Source organism: Acartia tonsa, chromosome 5, assembly GCF_053477335.1.
Source record: "Acartia tonsa isolate MP-2025a chromosome 5, ASM5347733v1, whole genome shotgun sequence".
NCBI classification, from domain to species: Eukaryota; Metazoa; Arthropoda; class Copepoda; order Calanoida; family Acartiidae; genus Acartia; species Acartia tonsa.
This window is the reverse complement of record NC_137264.1, coordinates 14,146,124-14,164,441: the sequence shown is the minus strand read 5'-3', so window position 1 is coordinate 14,164,441 and position 18,318 is coordinate 14,146,124. Positions and strand designations below refer to the sequence as shown.

The 18,318-nt window shown below is 31.2% G+C and overlaps 1 protein-coding gene and 1 long non-coding RNA gene across 6 annotated transcripts in view; one reads left to right on the top strand and one right to left on the bottom strand.

The window, feature by feature from the left end:
* The first annotated feature begins 14 nt into the window (after positions 1 to 14).
* Positions 15 to 3,701, top strand: LOC145318801 (uncharacterized). Its single transcript, XR_013879536.1, has 3 exons — positions 15 to 328; positions 841 to 952; positions 1,807 to 3,701. It is a non-coding gene; the product is annotated as an uncharacterized LOC145318801 (long non-coding RNA).
* A 2,853-nt stretch (positions 3,702 to 6,554) lies between these two features.
* The window catches only part of SCAP (SREBP cleavage activating protein), a 58,746-nt gene continuing 46,982 nt past the window's right edge, over positions 6,555 to 18,318 (bottom strand). For 2 of the 5 annotated variants that reach the window (XM_080160384.1, XM_080160385.1), the window contains 4 exons: positions 13,892 to 13,989; positions 13,095 to 13,154; positions 8,516 to 8,569; positions 6,555 to 7,775 (listed from right to left, as the gene is read on the bottom strand). In XM_080160384.1, the coding sequence (XP_080016510.1) occupies positions 7,736 to 7,775; positions 8,516 to 8,569; positions 13,095 to 13,154; positions 13,892 to 13,989 (252 nt within the window). In that variant the 3' untranslated portion in view covers positions 6,555 to 7,735. The remainder of the gene's footprint in view (positions 7,776 to 8,515; positions 8,570 to 13,094; positions 13,155 to 13,891; positions 13,990 to 18,318) is intronic. The other 3 variants (XR_013879533.1, XR_013879534.1, XR_013879535.1) reach the window with 3 other exon arrangements.

Below are 18,318 nucleotides of genomic sequence, written 5' to 3'. Positions count from 1 at the left end.
AAGGTTAAAAAATCAAAGTTTTAGAGCACACAAATACGATAACCCAGTTATAAAACTTTGGGTACTATTGTTATTTACAATTAAATGTCTCCCCCTACTTCTTTTAACTGTTTTTATTGCAAGCCTCTTTCAAATTTCTATGGCCATTACTATTTTATTAACATTCTAACTGTAAAATAACATACTATTATTTTTAATGCACAACTGAATAAAGTATCCCACTTGTAATAGATTGATATTTCCTCCAATTCCTTTGTGACCCTACCCCCTGTCCTGTTACAGCTGCCAGCTGTCACCAATATCAATGCCAGCTCAAACTATATTGCAGGTATACAGATAGATAGATAGAGAGGTTGTGATAGATAGATAGATAGAGAGGTTGTGATAGATAGATAGATAGATAGATAGTTGGGGTAGAATAGAAAATAAGTAGACAAAGTTACACCAGTAACCAACATCAATGCTAGCTCTAACTACATATATAGCAGGTAGAGAAATAGATAGATATATAGATAGGAAGATATAAAAAAGAGAGTTAGATAGATAGATAGGTAGTTTTAGATAGGTATATAGATAAAGATACAGCTGTCACTAATAATACCAGTTAAAACTATAAAGCAGTTATAGAAGTATATGAATAGATAGCTAGATAGTGAGATATAAAATAAAATAGACATATAACTAGATAGATAAAGCTACCAACTCTTACAATATAGCAGCTAGATAGATAGATAGTTAGGATAGAATATAATGAGAAAGAAATAAAGAAGCCAAGAAAAATTGAAAGACAGTAAATAGAAAGATATAGGTAGAATAGATTATGAAGTTTATCTATTTTAGATATTGATGGTGACGAGATCGTGTCCTGTTGCTCCCTGGAGCTCCTCAACCTTGAGGAGAATCCCCTCACCCCAGAAACTCACCACAAAATTAATAACATCATCAATATTAGGTATACTAAGAAAGTAAAAAAAAACAGTAACAAGCCCTTTTAACTCCACAGGGGGAGCATAGGCCGCTGACAATTTGTCAGTGTTTCTGTAACAATGTTGCTTTTTTATGAATATGGGATAGAGTTGTCAGCCCTAAACCCTATGATTGCGGTGTAAAGCGTCCATTTGCCCATCAGACAACCAACCCTTTGATTGCACGACCTTTGTCTGAGAAGTCCTAACTGTGCATGGTAGTGAGTTGCGCCTGTTTTGGGCCAAGGCATTCCCCCTACTCTAATTATTTATGTCGCGCACCTGACATAGCAGCAGTAGGAACCATTTTTAACGTCTTTAGTTATGACGCGGTGTCGGACCAAGATTCGAACATATCACCTTCCCGACGACGAGCTAAGATAGATAGATATGTAATTAGATAGATAGATATATCTATGAGAATCCCCTCCCCCTTGAAACTTATCAAAAAATTAATAACATCATTAATATAAGGTAAAAGTGGCTAGGGAAGAACCTACCCCTACAAAAATAGGTTTAAACCTTCGCTTGACCTATTAAAAGCTGCACTGTAAATGAGAATCATATCAGTTCAGCTGTTATCGAGATCATTCTCTTCACACACAAACACTTATCCTGTTATTTTTATATTCTAATAATAAGATTTTTTGAGGGATTTAGGCATACTAAATAAACAGAGAGGGAGGAGACATTGGACTGTAAATAACACTGGTACCCAAAGTTTTATGACCGCATTATCTTATTTGATGGTCAAAATATGGGTACTCGTATCGTCTTATCCCTTAATTCCCTGATAATAAACTTATATACTGAATTCAAAAGTAGAATTTTTTTTTTTCAGAATTCGAGTTTCTACCCGCCAGACTGAGGAATGGGAGGATTTATCCATCTAAACAAAGCAAAAATCCGCCATTTTTAAATTTTGGAGGATTTTTCCTTATTCAACAGAACTGAAACAGTATTCTGGTTTTCTAGTAAAGATTATTAATTGTATTTTTTCATCAAAATTTTTGCACTAAAACATCTTTTTAATAAATTTTTTCTGCAATTAATAATCTTTATAAACAATTTAAAAATGAAGAATTATTCTTCTAATTGTGCCAAATGTACAGAATTTTTTTTATTTTTTTTTCTCTGTTACTTCAATAATTGCCCAAAAAAGTGAACAGCTTTTTTGGGGAGTTTGATTATTGGTTGTAACCCTTTTTTCCTATCTACACTAAAATGTGATATAATTCTTGTAGTATATAAAAAGAAACATATTATATACATATCTACTTCTTTTTTTTAGTTTAATTTGATTTAATGTATATTAACAATTATTCTATGTGTTAATATTGTATTGCAATTTATGTACAATTTGTTCATCTTCACATAATAAAAAGTACATTTTATAAAAGTCAAATAGAAATATCCTTTTTAAGAATACTCAATTCTTATTAGTTTAAAATTATCCAATTACAAAGCTAGAAAGTTTTATACTTTATTTTTATTAATCAACAATAAAGACTGCTTTGTTATTGGTTAAGAAATCATACTAAATTTTGATTTTTTAGGTAAACTTTAATTAATTTCATTATTTGTACTGTTTATTAAAGTTTTGGTGTACAAATTGTTATGCAAAGTGCAAAATTGCGGATTGTATAGGCAGTTCAAACTGTACAGATTTACAAAAAAACAACTTTTTGTTATTTTTTTTTGGATGAGAGTTTCTAGTCAGTTAATTCTTTACCAAGCTATCTTAGCTATCTAGCTACCCACAAGCCAGCTAGACATCAAGCTATTGTAAGCTATTATCTATCTACCTTTTTTCTATCTTTCTATCTATCATTATTTCAGTTAATAGTTACCATGTTAAAAATACTCAAAATTCTTCTTAAATTTCTGGTGACTTATTGACATAAATTTTGCAAGGTTTTATATTTTGTGATTTTCCTTAAATCTTTTTTTGGCACAAAATCAAGTTCTTTCTCTCTCTAACTTTTCCTGCTATCTCTAGAAAATGATAAATTTATTTTTCTAACCTTTAAGAGGGAAAAGAAAGATGAATTTTTTATCAAGTTTTAAAGATCAACTTTTATATAAAGTGTGAAAAGTAATTTTGAGATGCATTTTTAGAGAGAGAGAGGCAAGGAGAAATGGAAAAAAACACTCCTCTATTTCAAACAAAAACTTTGCTTTTAAACTTTCTTAATCTGTCATTTTTCTTTGGTTTCAACTGGCAAATTAACAACTGGCAAAAAGTTAACAATAAGATATTTTTTTAAACTACAAAAATTCAATAAATTTACAATATATTGAAATACTGTCAAAAATACATTCTTTGACAAAAATACAACTATTAAATTTTTATCAGTTTTAATATTGCCAGGAACCAAACAAAATTTTCTATCAGTTTCATATCTTTTCTTTGAAAGCTATTGTAAGCGTGTGCGATGCATTTTTTTATTTTTATTTTATACTAAAAAATATTGTAAAAATCTAATTAATGTAATGTAAGTTAGTGTAGCTATTATCATAATAATATCAAAATAAAATATTATTTATTCATATTGTAATCTAAAAATCCACCAAAAATTTAATTAAAAAATTTACCAAAAACTTTTTTTTCTTAATTTATTGACGTAATTTTGATTAATTTTAGTTGGAATATTTTTTTGTGGCTTGAACTTTGAAGTTTTTGTAAAAATAGTATATGCAGAAATAAACTAGAAACTAAATAAATTTTAAACAAAATCATGTTGTTCTTAATTGGTTGTTAGAACAGTAGAGAGAGAGAGAGAGAGAGATTGTACAATGGTTTTTTTTTATAACACTAGTCCTCAAAGTTTAATAATACCGTTTTCTTCTTCGTTAGCTTAAAAAAATTAGGGACTTTAGTAAGCTTTGATTGATTCATTCATTAAGTTGAGTATTCAAATGTTTCAATCACTATATGTAATCTATAAAGGAGTGATTTTGTGTTCCATCATTGGGGAACAATCCGGCCATAATATTAGGTAGAAAGTGTACAGATTTACCCCTCTCTGTAGATTTAATTTATTGGTTAAATAGTTTTGACACTGTTAGTTTGGAACCAACCAATTAAAATCCAATAAAAGTACCCAAAGTTTTTGAACCAACGAATAAGATAATATTATAATAAACCTTTGGGTACCTGTACCACTGTCTTATCCCTTTAAATCCCTGGTATACACCAAAATACTAAGGCAATTTAGCTTCATTGTCTGTACCAAAAGATCTCGTTATTAGCTGTAACTACATAAATGAACTCTTTTTTCAGTAAAGTTTTTTTTTTATGCCAATTGGATAGGGATGGAAGGAACATTGGATTGTAAATCACAAATATAACCAAAAAAACACCTTCGTTATCTTATTGGTCCGTTCAAACTAGCAGTGTCTTACCCTATGAACCAATAGTTTTATCTACTGAAAGGGTAAAATTGTTGTAATTGGGGATGTAACTGAATTTATTGTCTAATGTCTTGTCTCTTAAGATCCCTAAAAATATCAAAGTATAAACTGAAGTAATAGATTGATTTCTGTACTAAAAGATCTTGTGAACCGCCGTATCGATAAGGAACTCTTACATTGAAGCTTCTTATGGATAGGGAGGGGACATCGGACTGTAAATTACACTGGTAACCAAAGTTTTATAAACAGGATTTCTCATTCGTTGGCTTGAAATCTTTGCGTAATTCTATTAAATCTTGAATGCTTGGTACAAATCATAACTTTTTCACAAATAAACTTAATCTACTGATGGGATCATTTTGTTCGTCGTAATTGAGGATGTAACTCCATTTATCGTACATTGTCTTATCCTCAATATATCTATAGAATAAAAATGAAAATTATTTTAATATTTATTTATTTAATAAACATAGCTTACAAGAATAGTTAAATTCATAGTTATCTAATAACAATATTAACAAATTATTATTTACAATCTTACAAAATATTATTTCATATTTATACTTTATATGTTATTTGGAACTCTAGATTCGACTAAATGCTATAAATTGTCTAAAAATATATCTAAATATATAAAGTCTGTAGCGAAGAATCTTGCTAACCACTGAACCGATATGGTTCTCTATTACAGTAAAGCTTCTTATAGGTCCAGAAATGGATTTAGGCTATTTTATTTTTGTCTGGGTATGGTTTTAGGCTATTTTTCTGCTTATCCCTTTGATATAGAGTTCCTAGATGCTAGGACACAGCCGCTAGTTTAAATATAAGCGGGGAGAATTTTGTGTCCAATTTCGTTACACAGATGGTTAGAATTACCCCCCCCCCCTCCCACTCAATTTAAGTTTTGATTAAAGGTATTGCCTGAAGTTTTTTTTTATTATATAACTCAACTAAATACTCTATAACAGATTTATAAACGTAAGTCTGTGATAGGCTGGGCTCTTAAGGGATAAGACAATGGATGTTAAATTTATGTAATTGATAAATTAAAATACCCATAGTTTTTGAGCAAATGAGTGTTTATAAAACTTTAGAGACCTGTATAATTTACAGTCCAATTTCAACTCCCTTCATCTTACTTACTTAAAGAATGTCCTAAGCTTATCAATTTTATTATATACTAAAATTGCTTTACGAGTAAATTATTACTAAAAGTATTATTTACAAATTGATGCTTCGCTACTTATGGATATAAATATCAAAGACGTTCAAGGGGGGGGGGGGGTAAAGGGTAAAGGGCTTTACCCCCCCCCCCCCAAAATGAATTTGTGGGTGACCCCCAAAATTCTTGGACGCCCATGATAAATATCATTGTTTTATTATGAAGTTTACAATTTACAACTATTTACTAAGTATATTTGCGATTACTTTTATTTAATGAAATCTTCCAATTTTTAACATTTACAAAATGGCCTGCTTTATTGCATCAAGATCCATGACAGATCTATATAGGAAATAAACGTCTATAAATGAGCTCGAGTCTTCCAATGGTAAAGTGCTTAAAACTCATAGTGCTCCAATAATCCATAATAAACTCTCATTGACCAAAGCGATAAGACCTTTATTCTATTTGTTTATGGAATGAATTAAGTTTTTCACTTCATGTAGATATTTGAATTACATTGAAGTATTTAATCCTTATTTCATAAATAAAAAATATACGTTCATAATAGAGTAAATCTAAGAAAACTCTATTTTAAAAGAATTCGATTGTGGCGACACTTCCTTTGTGTTAAAATATTAAAACAAAAAATTTAATCATATTAACCCTTTGGTGATGGTAATGTGAAAAAAATATAATTGAAAAAATCTTTTTAAAATAATTTAAATTAATAAATATTTACTTCTTTCTTTTTGATAGTAATGGCGGGGGAGAAAAATTGATTTATTGAGAAATAGATAAATAGATATGTACTTATAGAAAACTAGCCAATAGCGATATAGTTATATTGAGCCAACTCTAGTATATATATATGGCAAGAATAGGTAGTTATTTAACACATCGTATTATAGACAGCTTTCCATGGATAGTAAAATGAATAAAAAGAATAATTCAATTTTGTTGGCCACGAAGGGCCGAAGGCCAGGACCAAAAAAATTGTACTGTTTTTATGATTTTTATTTTAATATTCGTGGGAATTTGTCGATGCAATACATGATTTTTCACTATGGATTAAAACCGGTTCTAATCCAGCGGATATTAATCGGTTTCAAAGCCATACTTGAAATTATTTTAAGTAACAAATGAGCATTTTTAAATTAGGTGTGACATAACTTCCTTAAATTGTATCACATTATCAAATCGTCATAACCGCATATTATTACAACAGCAAAAATGTCCCTTCCCCTTTTCTCTTATTATTTGGCATTCTTTATAATGCACTTGCTATTGTGTACTTTGCTAATATGAAACAATTGCCGATGATTGCATGAAGGGATAGAACGTTGGACTATAAATTGCATGAAGGGATAGAACGTTGGACTATAAATTACACTGGTACTCAAAGTTTTATTAAAGGTTTTTTTTAATGCAACCATCTCGTAATCAATGAGTATATGGCACTTAGAATTCGAATTTCTATCTGAAATTTTGCACGAGTAATCCTTGGTAGGTCTATTTTCCCTAAATCAACCAAAATTTGGAAAAGTAACGGCTAACGGCTCAGCCGTTTTGTCATTTTTTGACTATCTTCAGGGCAAATTACTCACGAAACCTATCTCCACAAAATACTATTTGCCGCTCCAAAGCGTTATCAAACGGTTCTAGCCGGTAGCTGTTGGTACTAGAACTTAAAAAAATGGTTATTGCTATCATTTTACATGAATTAAACCAAAACTATGTTTTAAAAAGTTTATTCCTACGTAATTTGAATGATGAATTTGCACTGAAAATAGGCCAAAAACGGCTGAGCCGCGAGCCGTTACTTTTCCAATTTTTTGTTCAATTTAGGGAAAATAGACCTACCAAGGATTACTCATGCAAAATTTTAGATAGAAATTCGAATTCTAAGTGCCATTTACTCATTGATTACGAGATGGTTGCATTGAACCCCCCTCCCTTTTTATTAAACTTTCATTATTGGCCAAACTTTTCAACTACTAACTTTATTCTGTAATGGGAAGAAGGGCAGATTTTGTTATCATCATTCGGTATGAATATAATTTTAACGTCCATTGTCCTATCCCATAAGGTCCCTGGCAGATATACGACATTATGCGGAAGCTATGACACAACCATTAAGTAACAATCCAATAAAAAGTTCTTCCTTTTTTTCTTTTGAATTGAAGTCCAATTTTCAGTCCAATTTCTCCATTAACATTGGAAATCTTACCAGCCTAAATAGATAACAATGGTTAATGTATATTAAAAAAGATAGAAAAGCTACACAACAAAAATGAAAAAAATGTCTCCATAAAACGACAGTAATAGTTATTTAAAGCATCGTATTATAGACAGCTTTCCGCGGATATTACAATAACAAATTTTCTGGAATAAAATGCTATACATTAATTTTCAGTATGGCTGAGACCCGGTTTAAATCCAGCAGATATTAATAGGTTTTAAAGCCATACTGAAAATCTAATTGTTTCATGATTTTAATAAATATTTTCTTTAGAAAATTTGACGAAAAAAATAAAAACACAATTCCATTAAAACAGACACACATACATCCTACTACTATTACAGATAAAAATCCAATAACTGAATAAAGCTAAAGAAAATAATTTAGTTGGTTTTAAGGTTCTAAAACGCAACAAAAAAAAAGAAGAAAATTGCCATTATTAACAAAAATAGTAAGATCTTTAAATTGACACCTTACTTTTTGAATTCTACTGAGTAATTATTGAAATCTATTTTGTTGAAGCCCGGTGAATCTAAACTTTGATTTTTTGGAGCTCGCCATGAATGGGTTAAAACAAAATCACAAAAGTTAGGACACGTTCTTTCATCATCGGGGACTGGCAAAATATTTGGAGGTCCCAAAGGTGTAAATGACAAATGAGAAAGCATTAAAAGAATGAATAGAAAATAAAATTATCAAGAAAATATAATAAATGAGAAATTATAAATATACCTGATACTATTACCACAGCTACAAACAACACTATCTCCCAACTGCCGTAACAACCTAAACAATAAAATTATAGAGTTGCTGCGCTTTGGAGGATTCCTATAACATTTTGGAATAATAATATCTTCACTTTTTTTATGAATTTACTAGTATACAACTTATTTTGTCCGACGGTCTGTCAGTCTTGCTAAAAAAATATATATACATTTTAAAGGTTTGTTTTGAAGGTTTCGTGATTTTCAAATGTATCTCGTTTCCTTTTTTTTCTTACTATTTTTCATGACCACTGAACACCTGCCCTGTAACATCCTTGCTAAAAAATTATAATTCGATACTTAATGATGAGTGTTTTTTTACACTCTACACACCAAATAAGATTTTTTTATCCCCCTACCCACAAAAAAAAGGACTGACCAGGGACAGGGGATAAAGGGCTGATTACCCCACCCCACCCACCCCCAAATCAAAAATCTTGGACGTCCTTGGGACTGAGTCTTACATTTTATCAATGTTAATGTGGGCAATGTGTCAGGGAGTAGCCAAATGGGTCGAATATTCAATTATTAGGGTCGCAAACCTTGCGTACCAGCTTAAAGTGTTCGTGATGGAACAGATCTATAGTATAGATGTATATACAGTCAACTACCTCCCTTCCATTTTCAATGACCTTTTTCGTCTGCTTCTAAATTATTTTCTGCTACTTGGGAGTGTTTGTAAAAGTGACATCATTGGTTGATTTTCAATGACCCAATAGAAAGGTTGCACCAGGTTGATGCGAGGGGGAGATACACTTATTTAACCCTTTAGTGTTTTACTCTAATCATCAGATTGAGAATTAAATTTGTATCCAAATGATAAGTGGCTCACCCACAATGAGTGTTTCGAGCCATAAAATAAACCACACATGGTGACAGCCTACGAGGATAGTCTTTCCTCTACTGCCCTACGTACATTATGTGTTATTTTTGACAAGGTCATCAATCAACTTCAAAAATCTATTAAATTAAAAATATCTCAATAATTAGGACAATGAATGTTTCAATAATGATAAATAAATAGATTTCAAACAGAATATTGAAATTTAAACAAATTTATTAGCATTTTCATTTTTTTAAATGCAACACCTAGCGTGTTAATTGTTAACTAAAATGTTGATCTTATCGGGCAGAAAAAAGAGGGGATTAAGGGTATTATTTATTTGACTTAAAACAACTGAACATTTTATTAAAGAGGGAGGAGAATCTTGTTTTAAGAGGAGGAGTCTCTATTGATTATCACCGTAATATAATGGTACAGGAACATAGTTTTACGGGGGGGGGGGGGGGGGCGGGAGAGGGGGTTAATCCATAAAAATGGCAGGATTCTTTATGACAAACTCACAACAAGGAGGGTTTTTTATTATTACAATATTTGTTTACACTCTATACACCAAATGAGATATTTTTATCCTCCTACCCACAAAAAAAAGAGTACTGAGCAGGAACGTCCAAGGGGAAGGGATGATTACCTCCCCCCTCCAAATAGATTTCAGGAGTCGTAACTATGCCCCCCCCCCACAAAAGCAAATTTTTCCACCAGAATAAAAAAAATCCACACCCCCCAAAATCAAAAAGCATGGACGTCCTTGGGACTAAGTATTACATCTTTATCTATGTTTCTGTGGGCAATGTGATACAAACCCTAAACTGGTTTGTATCCATCAGATAACAGATCTAAAGTATAGATGTGTATACAGCTAACTACCTCCCTCCCATTTTCAATGACATTTTTCGTCTGCTTCTAAATAATTTTCTGCTACTGGGTGTGTTTATAAAAGCGACATCATTGGTTGATTTTCAATGACCCAATAGAAAGGTTGCACCAGGTTGATGTGATGGGGAGATACAGTTATTTAACTCTTTCTCCCTCTAGTGTTTTACTCTAATCATCAGATTGAGAATTGATAATTGGCTCACCCACAATGAGTGTTTCGAGCCATAAAATAAACCACACTTCTACTACAATTGGTGTCAGCTGTATTGAAAGTCTATACTCTACTGCCCTACCTAAATTATGTGTTATATTTGACAAGGTCATTATTCAACTTCAAAAATCTATTAAATTATAAAGATCTCAATAATAAGGAAACTAAATGTTTCAATAATGATAAATAAATAGATTTCGAACATAATATTGAAAATAACACAAATTTATTAGTATTTTTATTTTAAAATGTTTCACCTAGCGTGTTAATTGTGAACTAAAATGTTGGTCTTTACGGGCAGATAAAAGAGGAGATTAAGGGTATTATTTATTTGACTTGATAACAATTGAACATTTATTATAGAGGGAGGAGACTCTAGTTTAAAGGGGAGGAGTCTCTAAAGATTAACAGAAGAAAGGGGGGGGGGGTATCATCACCATATTATAATGGTAAAGGAACATAGTTTTACTGGGGGGTGGAGTTAAGTTATTAAAATGGCAGAATTCTTTATGACAATAGGAGATTTTTTATTATTACAATATTCTTAGGGTAAAAGGAAAGGGGAGGCGGACCAATGTTTACCTAAGAGGATTCAAACGTTTCTACCACTAAATGTAATCTACAAAAGAGGTAATTTTGTGTATTAACATTGGGTATGTACATCTTATGTCTTATCCCTTTAGATCCCTGTCTACCAGCCAAACTTCCATGAATTTTCCGTCCATAAGCAGAAAAAGTGACAAGTTTTCCTAAACCCAGGGATGGAGGGAAGGGACATTGGATGGTTAATTACACTGGTACCCAAAGTTTTACAACCAGTTTGTTTTATTCCTTGACTTAGAACATTGGTTAATTTACCGCATTTTGATTGGTCAGTTCAAAAATGGTAGTGTTCAAACGTTTAAACCAATAGTTCTATTCTACGAAAGGAGTATTCTTGTTTTTATCATTGGGGATGTATTTCAATTTATCGTCCATTGTCTTATCCCTTAAGATCCCTGCTGTGCTTAAACCCCATGGTTGACTTTCTTTCACATTTTCCTCTTTCCTTATTCATTTTTATTTTCTTTCAAAGAAATGAAAACTTTCCGAACAAAAGGTTGAAGAACAAATTTTATAATTTCTTTGTTGATTTAAATATACATCGCAAGTCAGTTGAATTATTAGTAAAATTTAAACTCCTATATAAAAAGGGATGTCTGTCTGTGTGTACCGATGGATCTGGCAAATCACTAAACTGATACGTTTCTCCTTTAAAGTGAAGCTTCTTATAGGTCCTGAGAAGGTTTGTTTCAACCCCCCCCCCAACAAAAAAAGTTTTTTTCTTTTTAAAACTAAAAAGGTCAACTTCTGACTCCCCCAACTTCCCTTAAATGCCCCTAGAGGCCTATAGGGCCAGACGTAGTCGCTACTTTAAATTAATTTGGCTGCTTGGTTATGGCTAGACAGAATTTCAGCCCCCAATTTTCCATCGGAAGTTTTATGTAAGTTTTGACACGCATACAGAAAAATAAAGTTTTACACAGAGTTTAAGTGGTGTCCTCTCCCTTCCTCTAATTTTATTATATGTCAAAAGCGACTTTGCCCCTAGAGGACTAAAGGATCACGTGAAGGGGAAGAAGATGAGTCGAACCTTCCATTTCAATTTTAGTTTTAAAAAGAAAAAGTAAAAAGATTTTTTATTTAGAGGGATAATTATTTTCTTGAAGGGTGGAGGTAACCTTCCCCAAAATAGTTATAAACCTTCTTTAAAAAAATAAACAGTTTCCATTTAAAGAAGAACCATATCGGTTCAGCGATGAGCAAAATCCTTTGATACAGACAAAAAGGATTGTGCATTGGTTTGCGAATATGTAATTTTTTTTGTAGATATGATATTAGACAGAAGTGATGAAACACCATTTAAGTAGACTCACTTCACAATCTCATGAGATGTGGATACCGATAGATTGATAGGACAGATGACATCTGGGAGGGAGGGAACATTGGAATGTAAATTAAACAGGTAATATTCAAAAGACAATCTTGATTGTTTGCGATAAATCAGCAGTGTCCAAACTTTTCAACAAATAATTTTAGTCTGTAGATTGGAAAATCGTCATTTTGGATGTATATAAATTTATCGTTCACTGTTATCATTTAAGATAACTCATTTGATCCACTAAGCAATTAGATGGATAGAAGGAGGAATCTAGAGAATAGATAGACAGATGGATAAACCGGGGATCTAAAGGGATAGGATAATAACCGATAAATTGATCTACATCCCCAATGATTATAGACATAATTACTCCTTCTGTAGATTACAATTGGTGATTGAAACGTTTGGACACTAAACTTAATGAACTAACCAATCCAAATTCAATAAAATTTGTTAAGCCAACGTATAACAAAGCTAGTGTCTAAATACTAATAGCCCAATGTCACTTCCCTTCCTGTGAATATTGATAGATAGATAGACAGATGGATATAAATACATGGGTGGATAGGATTGCATATACCTTTTTCCTTTGATTGTTTGTTTCAATTTTGAAGGTTTAAACCTTTTAACCAATAATTTTAATAAACAGAAGGATAAACATAGATGTATAAATTATATATAGAAAGACTTGCTATTACCTGACTTTTTCTTTAGAATCTGACTTTTCCAGCCTTACTATTCTTACTGGGTCTGCCAACCTGAAAAAAAAGGACAGAATAGTTTATTATCACATCGTATTAAAGACAGCTTTCCACGCATATTAAAATGAAAAATTATGAGATTAAAACCAGCTTAATTAGAACCATGTTGCCGAGGGGCTAACAAATCTGTCATTTATTTATGATTTTTATTTAAATATTCGTGAAAGTTGTCTGTAGTAATACGATGCTAATATTATCAAAACAATAAAAATTTTTTTTTAGTTTTATGTCTTTCTTACTATCACTTTTTTAATGGCTATCTAATAATTCATCTAATCATAAACTTCTATCTACTTATCTATACATTTGTTCTTCCAACTATCTATCTACCTGTCTGTCTATCCATATATCTGTCTTTTACCTAAGATCCCAAACTACTAGGGTAACCAAAAGATTTTGTGTCTGTTTGTCTGTCTGTCTATCTATATTTTTATCTATACATCCATCTATCTATCTATCTATCTATCTGTCTATTACCTAAGGTCCCAAACTACTAGGGCCCCGTATTTTCTGGTAACCAAAAGATTTTGTGTCTGTTTGTCTGTCTTTCTATCTGTCTATCTATATACCTATCTGTCTATTACCTAAGGTCCCAAACTACTAGGGACCCGCATTTTCCGGTAACCAAAAGATTTTGTGTCTGTTTGTCTGTCTGTCTTTCTATCATCCATCTATTTATCCATCAATCCATTTATCCATCTATCTATCCATCAATCTATCAATCTATCTATAACCTAAGGTCCCAAACCACTAGGGCCCCGTATTTTCCGGTAACCAATAGATTTTGGGTAAACAGGACAAACTCTAAGGAACTTTGGTCCCCAGCTACACTCTGAAAAATAAAATAATTTGTTAAAATTGTCCTATCGATTAAAAACTTGGCATTATGGTTCCCGTAACAGTTTGCTTTTGAGGTTACATTTTATTATATGATATATGTAGTTAGCCCATTAACTTGATTCTTTGAACATTGATTTCTAGGATGATTTGAAATTATGTCATGAAGCAAAGCATCTCTATAATTAAGTCTTAAAATATAAGTATGTTCATATTAAGCATCCTATAATTAATTTAACTTTTTATATGACACCTTTAATTAACCATCGAATACAAAAAATACAAGTCATCCATTTTAACAGTCAGACAGGCATTGTATAATTGTATAGATGCTATACATCTCATATTAAATGGGGGGGCCACAATAAATGTCTAACATCGTATTATATCCAGTTTTCTACGAATATAAAAATGTACAATCATAAGATTAAAACCAGTTTTTTAGCCCGTGCCTTCAGCATCTCGGGGCTAAAAAAAACCGGTTTTAATCTTGTAATTGTACATTTTATATCCGCGGAAAGCTGTTTATAATACGATGCGAAAAATAACTATTCCAGTATGGCTTCGAAAATGATTAATATCTCCTAGATTAAAAATGGCTTTCAGTCATAGCAATAAATCACATCTATAGCATCGTATTACAGACATTTTTCTACAGATTTTAATATAACATAACAAACCAAATCTGGTTATATTTTAGTTTTTGGCAACCTGTATATATACAAAAAGAAAAAAATAGAATTGAATCAAATATAACAGATAAAATGCATACGAACACACACACATACGCAAACATACACACAAACACATCTGTATGCATAATTTTTAGGGATAAGGGGAACATATAAACAGTAGATAAATTGATCTTTACCAAAATCTTTTTTAGTTAATTTTTATGATTGCTTAATTGTTCTGCAACTAATGTTTTCCTCATCTTTGTAATATATTATAAAAGCGGTAGTAGGGGTAAGAAAAGGGCAGAAAATAGCCTAAAACTACCAAAACCAAAAAGAGTAGATAAAGATTTAAATTGAAGTAGTAGTAATCTACATATTCAGCTATGGAAAAAAAACCTTTGTATAATAGGATAGTTAGGTTTTTCATGTTTGTCTATTAAGATCTCAAAAACCACTGCACCTTTTGAGTTCTACATTTTAAAAAAGCTTCTTGAAGGTCCTAGTATAGTTTTAGGCTATTTCTATTTCCTCCCCCTACATCCTTTCCTATACCTCCTAAAATAAAAAGTATTCTTTGGAAAACAGCAAAATTTTAAATTAGCCGTTATTTACATAATATTCCCATTAAAAAAAACCAGAGGGGGGGATTCGAACCATTGTAAATTACCCATAAATTTATGCATCAATTAATCATCCATTGTCTTATCCCATAAATTCCAGGGTTTGACTAAATTTAAAGATTTAGCACCCCTCACCCTCAGTTTTCTTTACACCTATTTAAATAATAAGTCCCCCCCCCTCCCTTCCTCCTAAGAGGATTGTAAAAATATAAAAGACCTCCTTATTGTGAGATTCTAAATAAAGAATCCTACCATTTAAAGGAATAGTTGCATATAGAAGATTTTAGAAAATGATTTGAAGCAAAACTTACATGTATTCCATCTAATATATATAATTTTGTATTACAATAAATAACAATCAATTATGCACCACTAAAATAGTCATCTTGCTGTTTTTGTGAAAACAGGACAGCCATTAATTTGCATCTATCCAAAAATATGTTTTTCAAGTCATGTTGTTTGTAAAACTACCTGGTAAAAATTAAAATTCTTTCAAATATATGTTCTTCACATGTAGTTTAAACTATTGAACAGAAAAATATATGCAGGTCACTAAATTCAAGTTTAAATACACTTAGTGCAACTACCCCATTAAATAGTAAGTCCCTCTCCCCTTTTCCTTTATTAAACATTGGTCTCTCTGTTGGTAGAGTTTAAATTAAAATCAAGACAATAAAACATTTTGATAACCGGTTCTACCCCATTCCTTATTCTCTTCCCCACTTTCAGGTTGAAAAGGTGTTGCAAATTTCAGATCCCAGATTTTGCGATTTGAATAAAAATTATCTTTATTTTATAACGAATTAAATAATCTTGCAAGCATCGCTTTTATCTTATGAAGAAAAATAGTAAATCAAACAGCGAAAACTGATATTTAATTTGCGTTACAATTCCAATATGACGCATGACCGCTACGACTGCGAGACGTGGATTTATTTTGTCCACAATCTCTGTTACCCTGAAAAGATTGTAATAATAAAAACCCCTCCTCATTGTGAGTTTACAATTGATTACAATTGTTCTGAAAATCTATAGAGTCCCCTCCCTCTTTAATAAATGTTCAATTGTTATCAAGTTAAATAAATAATGCCCTTTATCCCCTCTTTTATCCGCCCATTAATAGCTACTTTTAGTTTATAATTAACACGCTAGGTGTTAAATTTTCAAAAGAAAATGATAATAAGTTGGCATGTGTAATTTTCAATAATATTTTTGAAATCTAATAATTTATAATTAGTCATTGAAAAATTCATTTTCTTAATTATTGAGATCTTTTTAATTTAATATATAAGTTGACTGGTGAACATATCAAAAATAAAAAAAATATTATGGGGTATAATATGAAACACCATTGTCTGCAATCTCACAGTGATGACACCAGTTTGTAAAGATTTATTTTAAGGCTTGAAACACTAATTGTGAACAAGCCGATTATCATTTGAATATAATTTGATTCTTAGCTCAGGAAGCTTGATTTGGGGTGTTGGTATTACATTGCCCACAGAAACATTATATATGACTCAGTCAACTTTTTTTTTTTTTGGGGGGGGGACAGGTTTCAAAAATCTCATTTGCAGTATATTAGAATATAAAAAAAACACAATATTTGTAAAACTCTGTATTATTTTTGTTGAGTTTTCGAGGATGGTAAAACCTCCTTCCTGAAAAAAGCTTTTTTGGGACTGCTAAATTGGGGAAAAATTTGTTACATTGGAATATAAATTGTATTTATTTTTAAGGGAGGCCTGTACTTCTTTACCCCACTCCTCCCTTAGATGACTATGCCTCAAGCCCAGGTCAAGAAAGAACTTATCCTAAACCCTTTCATTTGTATAATTGGGTGTGTACATAAATTATTCCTCCATTGTCCTTTCACTTATTACCCAAGATTGAGGTTCAAATTTAAATCCCTTTACCCTTATAATAATACCCCCCCCCCCTCTTATTAGTTTTCATGTTAAAGACCTCCCCTTTATATATAAGCCTCCCCCAACTTTCTAATATGTTCAAGATTTCTCACCTGTATGTTAAAAATATAATCCCCTTAATATCCTCCTAATATCTTCCCATTAACAGCAGAATTTTAGTTCATAATTTACACACTAGGTGTTAATTTTTTAAAATGAAAATGCTAATAAGTATGTGTCATTATCATTATTATGTTTGAACTTTAATTATTTGTAATTATTTAAATTTTTATTTTCTTAATTATTGATGTCTATTTAATTTAATATTTTTTAAAATTTGATTAGTGACCTTATCAAAAAGAACAAATAGAAACCGTGGGACAGTAAAACAAGAACCAGGTTCTTCTCTAAAGTATATATAAAGCATTTATCTTATGGCTTGAAACACTTTTTGTGGGTGAGCCAATTATCATTTGGAAAAATATATTTTATTCTTAGCAGATAAGATTTAGCTTTATTTCAGATGTATACAAACCGGATTAGGTATAAAAAAAGCCCTACAAATCATAAATAGAAATTTAAGAAAGGACCCTTTTTTTTGAGAGGGGGGGGGGGGGAGGGGAGATAAACCATCTCTTAGTATGTAAAAAAAATCACAATATCTGTAATCACAGACAGCTTTATATTATTTTGGTGGAGTTATTGAGGATGATCAAAGATTGTAAGATATATATCCTTTTAATTCATTCATTTGAGGTGTACATAATTTATTCTTCCTATATTATTAAGACCCCCAGGTTAAGGTTCACATTTAAAACCCCTTACCCATTCAGAATTGAAATAATACCCCCCCTCCTATTTTTGAGATAAATGTTAAAGACTCCTCCCCTTTCTAAACCTCCCCCATCTTTCTAATATGTTCAAGATTTCTCACCTTCATGTTAAATTTATAATCCCCTTAATCTCCTCCTAATATCTGCCCATTAATAGCAACATTTTAGTTCATAATTATTACACTAGGTGTTACAATTTTAAAATATAAATGCTAATAAAATACTTAAAGAAGGTGTATCAACTTTTTTGCTTTTTATTTAAGATAGCTAGCCGGTTCTTTTAGTAA